We start from the raw sequence: 15,682 nt of genomic DNA, 5'->3' as shown, positions 1-15,682 counted from the left end.
GGTAAGAATGAGGAAGAGAGACGGAATACTGTACATTCTTTTATTTCGCTCCTGCAGCCAACCTGTCTCCTCCCCTCCCTCTCTTCTTGTCAGGAACACAGTTTTGTTTCTTAAGCCCTTGGAATTTGAGTTGTCAATCTGAAAAAATGGGGATTACACACCGTCACACACGCCGAAGTGGAATCTCTGATTTTAACTCTGATAAGTGTGCTTCGTCGAAGATGGGAGCCGTTAGGAGGAGCACGGCGTTCGTTTGGTCCAACAGGTCGATTATCTGGGGCGCAGCGTTTTGTAGTGTTTTAAATATCGCCCGGTGCAGAGAACATATTAAAGATGTTTCCCTTAAATAGAAGCTCAAAATCATCTGATAGGACATAACAACTAAAAGTCTTAGCTACAGAAAAAAAGTGACACTTTGGTAAAAGTGTAATAAAAACTAACAGTACAAAACAAAATAGAAATATAGGTGTTTCTGTAAAAGTGTTTGATTGAGAGCTCAAAATGTAAATTTTCCATTTAGTTTGTTAGTAGACTGGTAAAACTGGTCCAAGTTGAGATTTATATGTTTTGTAATTTGACCAGTTTTTGCTGTATCTTTTTATTGGAATTGAAATATGACATAACAAAAAACTTAACTGCGAGCAGGTAGCCCCCCAAACAACTCAACACATAGAGCCGACAAGTCTCTAAACTCCAAATTGATTAAAAATTGGAATTTAGTCATGATTTTAAAGATTTGACCAATGTAAATATACAAAGAAAAATGTTCCTCGTTTATATTTATAATGTAATGTCACCAGTTTATCTGTGCTTGTCTTTTGTTCCCAGTGTAACTGGGGAACACAATAAACAATAGTCAATAAACAAATGCCAGCTGATCCTTCATTCCTGACTGTGATCCAAAATGTTATTCTCCAAACATTGTTGCCAGGCCAAATGAATAATTATGAGGAATAACATCGTCTCCTTTTTTTTTTGTTTGTTTGTTTGCTTCCAAGCACTTAAATAGATAAAATAACACATAGTCATGTAAATATCTCTACAAATTTTGTTGCATTCTGATGTAAATTCAAAACTGGACCTGTGTGTGTGTGTGTGTGTGTGTTCTGTGTGTTGGAGATCTCCTTTCCAACAAAGCGTACTGTAAATAATAGCAAGTTATGGTAATTTAGTGTTTGTCCACTAGAGAGCACTGACAAGTTTCCCATGCAAAGGTAAATCTCCCACATCTCCCACGGCACCAGATATAAATCTTTATTAATATCAGTTTATGTTAACAGCGATCGTCAGCTGATGTGATTGCCGAGATTACAATCGCTCTTTACCGCCGAACACAACCAATAAACTCGTCGTTAATTAACCCGTTCGCGCCCGGGACGAGCTCGTCCTCCTCGGAGCGCCCCTAGTTGCCGTCCGCCGTCTGCCGTCCCCCCCCTTCCCTCTCGTTGCGTTCTCTATCTCTTCCCATCTCTCTGACAGCTGTTGTGTTAAGGTTACAGTATACCTTGTGGAGGGGCCTTCTCTTTCATCTCTCCCAGCGGTTTTATGGCGCTGTGTGAATGTGCAAGGCTTTTTAATTAGGCTCTGCACCCAGACAGGCCCCAAGGCTGAGGCAGCGCCGCTCTGTCTGAAGCTCACACACTCCCTCTCTCCATTCCTTTTTCACTCTGTGTCTCTCTCTCTGTTTTTTTTCCGTCCATCTCCAATGTGTCATCTCCTGTAATCTCTCCGTTTTTTTTCTCTTTCTCTTTTTGTACAGTGCTATTTCGCACCGTGCCACTCAAACACTCGTCCACAGATATCTTCTTATTTTCTCTCGCCCCCCTCCCCCTCTCTCTCTTTCAGCACAACAAACCGCTGTACTCTTTTGAGGACAATGCCGACTATGTGTATGACGTCATGTGGTCGCCCGTGCATCCTGCCATGTTCGCCGCCGTGGATGGCATGGGCCGCCTGGACCTGTGGAACCTCAACAACGACACCGAGGTGTGTGGATTTGGGTCATGGTGGGCGTGTTTTCTGGGTCGTCTTGTTCTCTGTCAATATGCGTGCCTGTTTTGGTGTCCTCCGGGTCTGTTGCTGGGGTTCAGCCCGAACCGCACAACCCAACACCCACACACACACACACACGAGGTTCAAGACTCCCCTGTAGGCGTTTCCCACAGTTCTCGCTTTAAATCTGACTGGGTGACATCTTCTCGCTCTGGCTCCCACCCAGCCACCCCGCTAACATTTCTACAACCTCTGCCTAACGTTCAGACGACCTCAGAGACCGTCTTCCTCCCAAACTGCGTCCCGTCAGAGGAGCGCACAGATGTGTCGGCGACCGCAAGCAGAGAGCCCCAGCCCTCAGTCCACAGTCCCATGAAAAATAATGATTAAAAAAAAAAAAAAAAAAAAGAAAGTTCAGGCCAGCAAGGGTTGAGTTTTGAAATGCTGTGGCGTGACAGTTATTTTTGAGATGAGTGCATTTCAGGCCATCTGGGTGCTGGAATTCGACATAATCATGTGTAGTATTAAGCAAAAAAATAAAATAAAAGGAGTGTATAATGTCTACTATTGTGAGCAGATAGTTCTCAATCCTATAATTGGGTGCCTTCATTTCATTTGTCATTAAACATGTATTTCTGCTAGGGTTTTTGATTAAATTATGTTTGCTTAATCCAGACCTTTTCACACAAACGCTGAACATTTTGAGAAATTCAGCCTTTGACTTAATTATATCGAGTCATTAAGGAAAACATGTTATATCTCTTAAGGACATAATTGTATTTTTTTAACAGAATCATTACATTTACTGGAACAGTTGTCTTTATTTTGAAATAAAGACAAAAACATGTATTTTACATAAATCTCTTTATTAAGGGGTGTCTTTTTTGTCTTTATTTTTAAAATAAGACAACTGAAACATTTCATTCTGAATTATACTGCTTTAAGTTGCTATGTTGGTCTGTGTATTCAAATATCCAATTATTAACCCACAAACTTTTCAAACAGAAAACAAATATAAAATTTATAAATATGTGGAAAAGCACTTCCTACCCACTGTTAAGTACCGTTGTTATTATCCCATTGGATAATAACAATTGGGTTGTTATTATCCCATTGTTAGAGTGCAGTCTGTCATGATATGTTTGAAATACCAAATTAAAGAAATCTGAGGGGCCCAGTTGTTGTAATTACTTATTTGTAGCTGGATATTGGCCCAAAGCATACACAAAAATGCTTCATCAAACACAAAATTGACCTTGTCGTTTAAGTGTTTTGATTTAAATCTGCAAAACGTAGCCTTGATGACCTGGACAGCTTATGCGAGGAGGAATAATCAATGATTTCTCTGGTTAAAACGTCAGGAAAAGCTACCGAGGAAGTCTATTTCCAACTGGAGGTTGTGCAAAATAATTGTCATTTTTCTTTACGTTTAGATTTTGCCCTTCTGAAAAAAATATACAGAAAAAGTGTTTGGTTCTTCCTGAAATGTTATGTTCCAAAACACAAGATTTATTTACTTTAAGGTTTTGTATCACAAGTGGCAGTAAATGTGGTCAACACTGTTTGTACGTGCATACATAAAGTTTATCTTTTACAGACTAGTGAACCTCTAGGGTACAACTTCTTCTTCACACAATTCGAACTTGGTAGGGAGTGAACTTGAATAGACCATTGTCTCTTTCGGAAAAAACAAAAACAAAAACAAAACAAGCAACTACTTTGTTTTCTGCTTTGTCTCCTTGCTGGAACTTTATGTTCTGTGGACTATACTACAAGTTATTTTCATCACACTTATTATAAATCAAAAAATGTAACTTCAACCACGATTCTGTAAGAAACCTTTCTGTCTCTCAACCCTGTCAGCAGACAACCTTTGATCATTCAGGTAAAAGTCCAGATAAAAGGATCCTCCATTCTCCTTCCTCCTTGGTTTCCATGGACACACCAGTGACTTCAACCTTAATGCAAGTCTGCGTCAAGACAGATGCTCTCACTCCTCTCAAATAATAAGCTCTCCCTCTTTTCCCATTTTCTCTACCGTACAAGACCCTCGTGTCGTCTCACTTCAGCTCCCATCTCTGCGTAGTTTCAGCGGCTCCTCTATCTGCGGCGCATATTCCCATGGTTTCCTCAACAGCAGCCTTTTCACAGACAGAGGAAGAGTTCATTATCGGGGGCTTAACTCGCCTAACAATGTGCTTTATGAGAAACATTTGCACAGACGAGCGCTCACGCAAACGGATGCATCGAACGCACGCACGCTCGCTCACACACTAGCCAGCCTGATAGCAACAGGCTTTCATTGTTGCCATCATATTAAAAACACAGAGTCATAACAACATTAACAGAGCAGCGTAGCGCGCCTGGTTCTCATTTCCACCACACACACAAGCAGACACACGCAGTTTTAAAGCTCTCCGTTCAGATCCACTCTTGCGGAGGAAGGGAAGCTAGTGGGCTAATGGCAGTCAGTCTGTGGTTAGCTCTGCTTTAAATGCGCAGGAGCTCGGTGTGCGAGGAGACGCGATGCCAAGGCCTCTGTCTCCACTGGTGACATGTGTCAGACTCGCCTGCCACATGTCAGGAACAGTTTATGGAAACGCTGCAGATGGTTTTGGGTTTTCAAAGGTGCAACATGAGCACTAAAAGACAGAAATCAAGATTCGGCTCAGCCCCCGCCAGCAAACGCGTACGGGTTGTTTCCAGAGTAAGTCGGGCTCGCGTGTGTCCGGTCGAATAAAAAAAGCTGTAAATGTGACAGCTTTGTATTCGTAACCTCCAGCACGTCCAGATGAAGCCACCCTGTTCTTGTGGTAAATTTGCTCTGTAATCACATAATGTAATGTTGCAATTTTTCAATAAACATTAGGACACGTTGCAATTAGGGTCACTAAATAAAATGCGGTAAGGTTTCGGGAGGCCTGTCATGGTACGTGGCTGTTTATTACTCTATTTTGTCTTCAGAAGAAAAGAAGCCTACTGCGAATAGTCTCGCCATTAAAGAGGGAATCCTTTGCAGCGGCACTGACATGAAGTAATAACAACAAAAAATAATAATAAGGCAACGTTAGTAAACTTTTACTGTTAGCAAATGTTTAATTGTGGAAGGTAGGATCTAATTAGTAGTTTTACTTTTCTTGTTTGAACTATTATTTTGCTGATGGTTCCGTCAGACCGCCAATAAGTGCTGAGTTTAAAATTGAAATTAAAACTGAATGATAAAAACTGATGAAGAGACATATTGTGACTTGGTGGCAAACAGATGGATATTTAAATACTTATTATCATTCCTCCTGCCCTTCCCTGTGTCCTTCCTTCCTTTTCTCCTTCCTCCCATTTTTTCTTTATTGTGTTCTTCCTTCCTCCCTCCTTTCATCTCCGCCCTTCTTCCCTTCCTTTCTTTATGTCCCCTGTCGTTATAAATCTTTTTGTTTCTTGTTTCCCTCCTTGTGTCCTTCCTTTCTTCCTTATATCAGTCCGTATGTCTCTCTGTCCTCTCTGGCTTCCCTCCTTCCTGTCTGTGGGTTTTCCAGGCTCCACATTTGAGTCACACCTACTGCAGAAATATTTGTCATCATATTAGTTAAATTAGCAAAAAGAACTCACGACTCAATAAAGTTGAGCCTGGAAAGTGTGAACTTGCACACTGAAACATGTAAGAACCTTTACTCTGTTCCCCATCACGGCATAACTGACTTTTCCATCTTTGTCTTTCTACAAAGTGGCTAACACTAAAATATTAGCACATTCGGTTTGATCCTCAGCTAAACCAGGCAGCCATAGATGCCGTTGCCACGTTGAGAAAATGTCTGGCATGAATTGTGACGCGGAAACCTGCTCCGCAACATATTTTGTAGTGCTGAGTAAATGTTGTAGTTGTGACACGTTATCATCTAATTTCGTGCTACAACATGCAGATGCTTTGTCAGCACTGATGAAGATTCCTTCACCTCAGCATGTTTAATGCTTGAATTAGTTTGAACATACAGAAGTCTGGCCGGTTTTCTGATTAATTAATTTTTTGAACAGTTTGTGACAAACTCAGTGAGGTGCAATGACATTGTAGCCTCAGATGGTTAATTGACAACTAAGTCTGAAAAAAGAAAAAGAAAAAGTGATTTCTTGCACCAGCAGCACCCAGTACTTTTTACAGCAATCATCCCGATATACTCACACTATGCAAAATGGAGGCACATCTCAAAAAACACACAAAATACTTTCTTGACAGATATCTGTGTAGAGGTCATATCTGGTTACTGTCTTGTGTTACAATGAACATTTTTTGGTTGTGAAGATCTTTCACCTGCACAAAACTCGCAAAGCTTCTTCTGACGGGAGAATATCGCTTCACTGGAAAAGGAAACAACAGGTAAATATAATGTTTTTTCATTGTGAATGTATTGTTTTGTTTTTTGCCTCCTAGGTGCCAACTGCCAGTGTGACCATTGAGGGAGCTTCGGCTCTGAACAGGGTTCGCTGGTCGTCGGGAGGGAAGGAGGTGGCCGTGGGCGACTCAGAGGGCAGAGTTTGGATCTACGATACAGGAGAGGTACATAGAACAACCATGGAGAGGTTCAGCTGCTGGGGCACAAAATAGTCCTGCTGAGGTTTTCCTTTGCTGTTGTGAACAAAAAGTACATCCTGAAAATTTTGCACTTTTGGTTAAATACATTAATATTTACTGTGTTTTTTTTTTTTTTTGCTGAGGGTTCACGTTAGATTCACATCGACTCCTATGATGCATGGCTGAGAGGCTCTCACGAGTTTCATTTCCAATCAGGTCCTAATTACAACAGAGGTGCAAAAAGCATGAGGAAACTAGAATAAAAACAACAAAAATTGCAGTACTGTATTAATACAGCTGGACAGGAGGAGATAGAGAGATTTTTAATACCAGTAATTTGACCAAATAGTGTTTGTAAAATAAATATCGGGTCTCGGTTCATCATGGATGTCTATGTCATTGTTTTTAAAATAGCACAAAGCACGTGGAACTGAATCTTAATCTCTGAATTTTTGGCAACGTTTTACTTACTTATCAGGAACAAGTCCGAGTTTTTACAAAACCATTTTCGGCTTTGCACTGCTGTATGCAACATTTTATTTAATGCTTCTTGAAAGCGCTCCCATCAAAACGCAGCCAGCTAGCGATTCAGCCCCAGCCGACGTGCTTTAATGCTTGAAGATGTTTTTAGCTTAGCTCCTCGGCTAAGTTTAGCATCTTTTTTGTGTGGTAAGCTAGAGGGAAGTCGAGCAGAGCTGGTGGCCTCAGTGCTGGGTTGATGGTAATGAAGAGGCCTCAATAAAACTGAGTGAAGCTGAAAGGCTTTATGGGTCCTTTAGGCAGGGTTTTGTGTGTGTGTGTGTGTGTGTGTGTGTGTGTGTGTGTGTGTGTGTGCATGTGTGTGCGTGCGTGTGTGTGTGGTGATGGGGTATTTACTGTAAACTTGCCCATGTAGCTAAAACTGGGAAGAGAGTATTTTTTTATTTTTTTTTCTTAAAGAAAAGAAAAAAGAAGTATCTCTGGGAATAACAGCAAGTCTGGAGACTTTTCCAGGAAGGACAAAATACCAACAATTTCCATTTCAGTTTCGTTTTACTCTAAGCATTTTATTTTAAGGATATTTACCATCGGGGTTATCTATTAAAACTTTACAAGTGTTGCCCTGTGTGGAAAATCCGAATCACAGGATAAAACTCAGTCCCTGTTGTCTTGTACATTTCAGAGTAATGAAACTCCTGATTTTCAAACCTAGGCGTCATTAGGAACAAGCCTCTCATAGTCGTTCTGCTACTGCTTACGCCGCTCATCAGCGCTACGTTTGCCCCCCTCTGCCCCCCACCCCTACCCCTCCTCCGTGACTGTGGCCAGGTTTCTGATTAATTACAGCCTAGCCATGCGAATGGCTTGCAGACATCTTGGGTGGTGGCTGCGGCTTTTGTCCCACTCCCTCTCGAGTCCCGACTGTGCTCAGCTAAGGAGAGGAGCGACGTTCGGTTTGACCCTGACGGTCTGTGCAGCTCGTGCGACGGATTTTCCATCCTGACGACGCAGCTCCAACACTCGACAGATCGTTGGATGTGTTCTCGCTGGCAAACTGGTGGTCTGTCATAAAATATACACCAATCAAATTAGCATGATTATGTTTCATTTTTCTTTGGTAGTAATTGAATGTTTTCACTGTTAGGAATTGGAAGAATTGCTGCTAAACCCCGAATAATAATAATCATTATAATTTAAACCGAACTGTTAATTTGGATGCTTTTAACAAAACAAATTTTTTTTTTTTTCTTTCATAACGTCCCCTCTAATTGGTGAATTAGGCATTTCTGGTAATTTAGTTCAGTTCAATTAAAACATATTCCCAAAGGGAAATGAAATGTAACTCGCATTATTCATATCTCTTCTAAGAGTTCTTTTAGGTGTTTATCGCTGTGAGCAGAAAGGATCTCCTGTGGGGACCTGTATTACTGCAGTTCTGAAGAAGGCCCCTGTCTGAGGAGAATTGTTTTTTGTTGTGCAAAAGTATGACGAAGAGGAAGCTGTGTGTAATGTTTTATTTGATTTGCACAGTCATATTCAGAGGAACAAAACCAGCCCCCTTTATGAGCTTATTTAGTCTTTTTTTTAAAGTCTTTCGTTTTGATGCTGCTTCTGTTGGGATTGCAAAAGAGATTAACAGATTTATACTGATGCACCTGTATCACTTTTAAAACTTGTTTTACACAAAAACATTTCAAAGCATTTTGCATTTTCACTGTGCATTTCACACACAATCAACATGTGACACATTACTGCTTTGCTAATGCTTGTATTTCTTACCGTGTCCTTCAACAATAATGCAATTTTCACTTAAATTAAGAGTTCTTATGAAACTGAAACCAGAAAGGTACATACACTGTGCAAACAAACAAATATAAATGTTCTTTTTTTTACTCACATTTAATCAGACTAAGCTTTTCCCTTTTTAGGTCGTTTACCAAAATTGTCTATTTGCTAAATGCTAGAATAACGACACGCATCACTCTTTCGTACTCTCTTCAAAGCCAGAAGTGTACATACACTGAGATTAGAGCGTCTTTAAACAGTCTAGACAAAACCAGATGATGTCATCATCTGGTTTTGCGTTATGGCGTTAAATGGAGTGACGCATTGATGTATTTTAAGACGCGCTTCAAGCTCTCTGCTTCCTCGTGTGACATAATGGAAAATTTAGCTACGATATCAAGGAAGTAATTGTTGGTCTAACTAACCTAGCAAAGGAAAGCCTTGGTCAGATTTAATATCAAATTGTGGGATCTAAAAGATTTCAAGCCATTGTGACAGTGTGAAAAACAATGTGCTACATTCGAATTGATAGATTCAATCCAAACGGAAACTTGTGCAGTTTAAACACGTCAAGAAAAGCCAAAACTTTCCCTAAATTCGCTACAGCTCTATAACAGATTTAAGCTTTTTGTGATTTATAGTGCTGCTCTTTCTCATTTACTGCTAGTTGATTCTTTTCCACATTCGTCATTTTATCGTCGCTAGGTCACCCCACTGCAGGAGTCAGTCCCTTATGACTCCATTCCTCAGAACTACCAGTGTCATTCATTTCCACTAAACGCCATGTCACTTGAATTCAGTTCACTGGAAAACATCCACACAAGTCGTCATATTCAACTGACCTTTTTTCTGTGCCACTTTTTAAAAATAGGATAGACAAGAAAACACTTCACAACAATCAGAAAATAAAAGCTCCCTCTACTGTCCATTTAGTAACTTGTAGGTTTAAAACAACTGGAACTGGAACAAACGGGGTTAAATAAAGACCCAAGGTAGTTTTGCCTTCAAGCTCAGAGTAAACAAGGGTGAAGGAGGTAGATAAATCAATATGTAAAGTTTATTGTTAGAGTACAGATTTTGCTGCTGCAATGAGCATAAATTTATTGTAAGACCTTTCCACACATTTCCCAATCATTGTGAAGGGTGCTGTTTTTAAAATTAACTAATTATGCCCTCTCCTTCACAGCCTCCTGCAGAGGCAGACGTGTAGCTCATGTGATACTAATATGCTTACAAAATGTTTTTATCTTCATTAAGCTGTGCGCAACTATGTAATATCACTTAAGGCTCTCTCTGTGTGTTTACATGTTCGACTTTTGTTTACTTCTTAGGCTATTTGTGAGTTTTTTCGCCCCATGAGCTGGCTGAACTATATACAATCAGAACGGAGCCGACATTAAATTTGATTAGACTTTTTTAAAGGTGGTGTTTTCACAGCCAGATTATTCATTTTCTCTCCGCTGGAAACACTCCGCAGCGACAGATAGACAGCGTGGGAGCGACACAACGAACAAACACGAGAAGCCTCTGAGCTTTTCATTAATGATGTTTTTTTTTTGTTTTTTTTAAACGATATCAGTGCTGCTAGCACACGTCTGCAGGATCAGGGCGACGACTGGGAATGTATTGCGAGTGTGAGAGAAAAGCAGCACATGGTCGTCACTCTGAGCGCTCCAGACAGTTACCTGCTGTGTCCATGTGGACATTTTCCAGACTTTGTACCAGGTGGCTGGCTGGGTAAACTCTGCAGATATTAGCACTCTAACAGGCAGCTAGCTGGACAGTGTCACTGTGAAAGCTGCTTCATAGGCAGTAGTTTAAATTATTATTTTTTTCTTTCTTTTTGCTGCTGTTGTACTGTAAGCAATAACATATCAACATGGAAATGAAAGTCCTAATTTCATTTAAATGTGAAATTGAGAAGATCGTCAGTCAAGATTGTGATGCTGAACAAAGGTAATGTGAGTAAACGTAAAATACTTGGTGTTTTAACGATTTAAAATAGGCAGTTCTAAGCATTTTTAGATGGAGGAAATGGCAAGTATTCATAGATATTTCTTTTTTAGCTATCCACAGAGAGTTGTGGTCCCTAGCCCCCACAAATAATGCAGCGTATTAATGGAAAGTTGAGTAGAAGGAAAAAGTTACGTCCACATCCGCCCTCCCAGCATCAACGACCTCACGCCTTTTGTGTCTGTGACCTCTGCAGCTTTCCGCGGTCCACCCTGAGGACTGGGCGCGCTTCGCTCGCACGCTCATGGAGATCCGCGCCAACCGGGCGGATGGCGAAGAGGAGGGCCCTATGGAGCTGGCTTCATAGGAAGGGGACTCCGAAACCAAAGTGACTGCAGAGCAGGGAGCTGGTGCGATTCGGTTGGTGCCACTGTAGCATGTGATGCTCACTCAAGTTTTTTTTTTCCTTTCTCCGCTTTCGAGCGCACCTTAACGTCTGCTCAGAACAAAGGCAGAGCTTTTCTTGTGATTTTGCTCTGTGTACGTGTCTTTTAATTGTTTCTCTGTCTTTATTCATTTGCGTATTGACTTCAGGTGGTGTGTTGCTTGCATCTCGTGAGCCTACGGTATATATAGAGTGGCAGTATTATAGCCTTATGAAGATACGTGTACTGTGACGAAGCTTTGCACAGCGTTAACCATTAAGGCAGGGTCATAGGAGTTTGTCATGCATTATCGTTTACATATATAAAAACGACTTTATGTTCGGCTTTTTTTTTTTTTTCTTTTTCCTGTTGTTTTAAATCTGCACGATACACAAACTTAAAATATTCCAGATGCAGGAACCTCATTGTAGCCGCTTTATTTCAGTCCGTGCGTCCGGATAAGGAACAGGTGTGTTTTTTCTCTGCTGAATGACAGCTTCTGTGATGAACTGTGACAAGAGGTATATTGTAACTCAGAGTGATTGCTGTCAAATGTGCTATGTTTGCTATTAAAGCATACATAATAAACTGCTTTCTTGCTATTTTTTATTTTTTTTTGCAGTCTCCTGTCAGGTAATAATACAACCAGCATACAGTGCAGTGTTTTTTTTATTTACCGTAGACATATAGTTGTACAAGACATAAAATATAGCCTTGCTTTAACCGTCACCACAAGTCTATCTCTACCTTGGCTGCCATGACGCTGTGAGGCCTTCCCAGAACGGCTGTATGCATTTTGAGAATAAACGACACGTCAGCGTCACGTCGGTTCACTGATTAAGTGAACTCAGAAGGCTTTTGGCGACACCGGAGATTTTCCAGAGGTGTCAAACTTAAAGGTGTGGAGTACAGAAATGTGAAAACTGAAAACCATTCATCACTTTCCTTCCATTTCATTATTTGCTGGTCTGTCTCACAACATCGAGAATCAAGAATTGAAGTTTGAGTTTGTAATGTGACAACATATGAAAAAGATCTATCATTTTCTAATCCTTTGCGTGAAAGTAAAGTTCTGGATTTTTCACATAAACTGTTTTTATTTTTATTTATTAGCCACAGGGTCATAACCTGTGTTGTGCAAAGATGTTAAAGTCATCCTTTGTTTCTTTACTCTGTGTATCCAAAAAGCCTAATTTTATTGCAATGTTTCTAATAAATATTACAATAGTTTAGGATTTTTAATTCTAAAATACTGATCTGACCCAATGCATTATCTGGCTTTCAAAATGTATTTTAGTTTTTCTTTTTTTTTTTTTTAATGAATAAGCACCCTTAACAGATCCCCACAGTACTGTGCTGATGACGTTTCCGAGGCATTCGAGGCGTTCTGCACATTGTTCTGTGTCTTGATGTTGAAAACAATCTTAAATCCAGGTGTTTTCCTAGCGGTTGCAGAAAACATCGCAACCTTTTCAAATAAATTTGTGTCAAAAGCTTCAAAAATGCTCAGTAAATCAGTAACCCTATCAGACTGATGTCTCGCAGCATTTGTCTGCGTTCAGTTGTTTCAGTCCTCCCATCCCTAGAGGTCTGCGTGCAGCTGCTAAAAGATTATAAATGCCGCTGTCCTCACAGTGCAGCGTGGGAGATGCAGTCCAAACATGCCAGCAAATGGGGCCGGGGCCAAACTGAAGCCTACGATGCGGTCGTGGTCGGGGAGCCTGTAGGCTGATCCCAGACTTGGGGGTAGGCTTGGAGCCAGCCGGCTCTCTGCAGCGAGAGGGAGATGAGGAGGAAGCTGGGAAGTACAGTCAGACGGAGGGAGGGAGGGAAAGCAGACCGAAATGGGAAATAGCACTAAGTGTGAACAGACGGCAGTTTTATTATCATTATTATTTTTATTTTGTCACATTTAGCACTCGCCGCCCGCAGGAGTAAACATCCTAGGAATATTAACTGCCACCACATCATAACAGAAAATAAAACGCGGAACAGTTTAACATTTCTGCCTGAGAGCAAAGCTAAATCAAATCCCTCGCAGTTTTTGACATTTCACACCAAGCTCTCAGATTTGCTGCCAACCCAGACAGCGGAAGGAGCGCATCAGAACTCGGTCCAGACCGCACCGGACGCCCGGCTGGACCGGCGACTGATTTTATGCGAAAGTAACGTGCGAGCTGACGGATGCCGCTCGGCGCAGTTCGAGCTGTCCGTTAAAAAAAAAAAAAAAGGATGGACCTCTTTTTTTAACTTTACGGCAGCAAATTACTCCTGACAGTGGCCTATTCTGAGCGAGAAAATGTGCTTGTTCCAGTCAAATGGGTGCTGTCTGCCACTATGACATGCGGTAAAACTCTTCAGTTTGACAAAATGGGTCCAGGGCTCTGACTGAGAGCTGCAGTCTGTCAGCTAATGTGCTCAGAACTTATTTTTGGTCCTGTGGCATTTATTTCCCCTCGTGGAGGTAAAGAGGATGAGCTGCAAACCAGTTTGTGGTGGAATTTTGTTGATTGTTCGGGGCGATCGATCCGACAGGACATCCTGTCTGAGGTGACTCGCTGAAGAGGACCTGATGTCACCTAAAGTCAAAGCAGAACCTGCAGGATCTCAGAGGTCATTTGGTGACTCCAAACAAGCCGGAGAAACAGTTTTGAAATCAGTTCATTTGCGCTTAACAGTCCAAATCACATGTGAGACGTTTTTAATGGAAATAAGTTGAATTGTCTTTGTGTGCTTAGAAAAAATTTAACAAGGAAAACAACAGAGTTTCACTACTTATGATGATTATAATATATTTAACAGCACTGTATATCTTTACAGTGCTGTGAAAAGTGTTTTCCACCTAATAACATTTTATCACCAGTTAAATATAAAAAAAAAGAGTACCAGCAGTAATGAGGTGGTTTTGTATGTAAAAAGTACAGAAATTACAAAAGCATAAGAAAAACTATCTTAAAATCATCCCTATAAATTATGTTAATAACTTTCTTCACCGTGCAACACAGAAACCCACAGAGTAAACAACCACTCTCACACACTCAGAATTAATATGCATGGTTTGGGAATATGATTGAACTTATGCATGCACAAGAAGAACTTTTTACAAGGCCACGGCACACAAACAAATACACCATAATGCATCCAAAATGTGTTCAAACTTCATCATTAAGTTGTCCCCCCCCTCCCCCAAAAAAAGAAATTACATGCAAGTGTAATCTTTTCCCCATATTATGCATTGTGCTCCTGCTTGAGAGCATATTTACAGAAGAAAAGTTGCTAAGAAGAAGAGTATTTCTGGCTGTTCATTTCACATCTAACTCAAACATAGTTACTTTACTACTATAATTAAATATTGGCCTATAATGCAGTTATTGTTGTGTATTTAGGGAGACGATAACAGAAAGAAAATTGCTTATTAGACCTGCAGATATCCCCTTAGTGAGTCCAGCAATTTCTCCAGTACAGCCTAATGGTATCTAGGGCCTTTTCCCTCGCAGCAGTGGTTCACCTTCACTTCCTGTCTCTCCTCTGAGACAGGAAGCAGTCCACCATGCTGCTCGTGCTTTGTCCAGATCCCGTCGGGGTCTCCAGAGAGAGACTTCCTGGGAAGCCTTCGAGAAAAGTCAGAGAGCCTTTCTCTACGAGAGTTGAATGTGTTTGATTCTAAATAGAGACGAAATTTACACTTCTCCCAACACAAATGAGATGATTCGCAGAGAGCGGCCATCAGCAATCGATTGAAGCCTCACATAGGATGGCAACTGCATCCTCATCGAGTGGTTTTAGCGCTCTTTGTTCCCCCCTCCTTTTCATGCGCGTCATATTGAATCTTGACCATCCTGCGCTAAGACCGCCACATACACAGACTGTACACAACAAGGGGGCCAGTTCCTATCGCTACACCATCAACCAATCGAGGCCATTATTTAATCTCTACCTTTTTTTTTTTCCGCCTGCCTTTCCTCTCTCACTCCCCTCACTCGACTCAGAAGGCTCTAAAAGGACCCAGACAATGGACGGTAATGAGAGCAGTGCACACTGTGCCCCGCATGCTGGCGAAAGTGTGACTGCGAGGCCCCCACATCCAGCCACTTCAGTCATGAATGGACCCAATCATCGATTGCTCGGTCATTACCATCAACTACCCTCTTCACGATTTAACTCCAACTTCTTGGTTTCCACGGCGGCCAAACGAGCTATTTAGCAGGTCTGATCAACTCGGCGTTAGGTAGACTGACCACCTGCGCCGCTCCGAGAGAAGGAGAACCGGTCCACACCCGCCAGAGTGCTTGGATTCATTTCTGGCTCTTTTCTCGGTAACATGGCCGCTGTGAGCCGGAGAAGGCCGTCACTCACTGGTAGACCGGATTAGCGCCCAGCTAAATATCGCTTCAGAAACCGAGCGAGTAATTCCATTTCCTGTGCCGCCGGCTGTACAACGTTAATTGTGAAATGTGCGTGAACGTGGGATGATACATCTGTT

At 41.4% G+C, this 15,682-nt stretch overlaps 1 protein-coding gene across 1 annotated transcript in view; it reads left to right on the top strand.

Moving 5' to 3' along the window:
* dync1i1a (dynein cytoplasmic 1 intermediate chain 1a) overlaps positions 1-12,441 on the top strand; it is a 48,431-nt gene extending 35,990 nt beyond the window's left edge. The window contains exons 10-12 of the mRNA XM_088009953.1: positions 1,846-1,986; positions 6,416-6,541; positions 11,031-12,441. Of these exons, the coding sequence (XP_087866079.1) occupies positions 1,846-1,986; positions 6,416-6,541; positions 11,031-11,141 (378 nt within the window). The 3' untranslated portion in view covers positions 11,142-12,441. The remainder of the gene's footprint in view (positions 1-1,845; positions 1,987-6,415; positions 6,542-11,030) is intronic.
* The last annotated feature ends 3,241 nt before the right edge of the window (positions 12,442-15,682 follow it).

The sequence above is a fragment of the Poecilia mexicana genome, unplaced genomic scaffold (genome assembly GCF_051168715.1).
Source record: "Poecilia mexicana isolate PSO_F unplaced genomic scaffold, ASM5116871v1 scaffold_11, whole genome shotgun sequence".
Lineage (NCBI taxonomy): Eukaryota > Metazoa > Chordata > Actinopteri > Cyprinodontiformes > Poeciliidae > Poecilia > Poecilia mexicana.
This window is presented reverse-complemented; position numbering and strand designations above follow the sequence as displayed.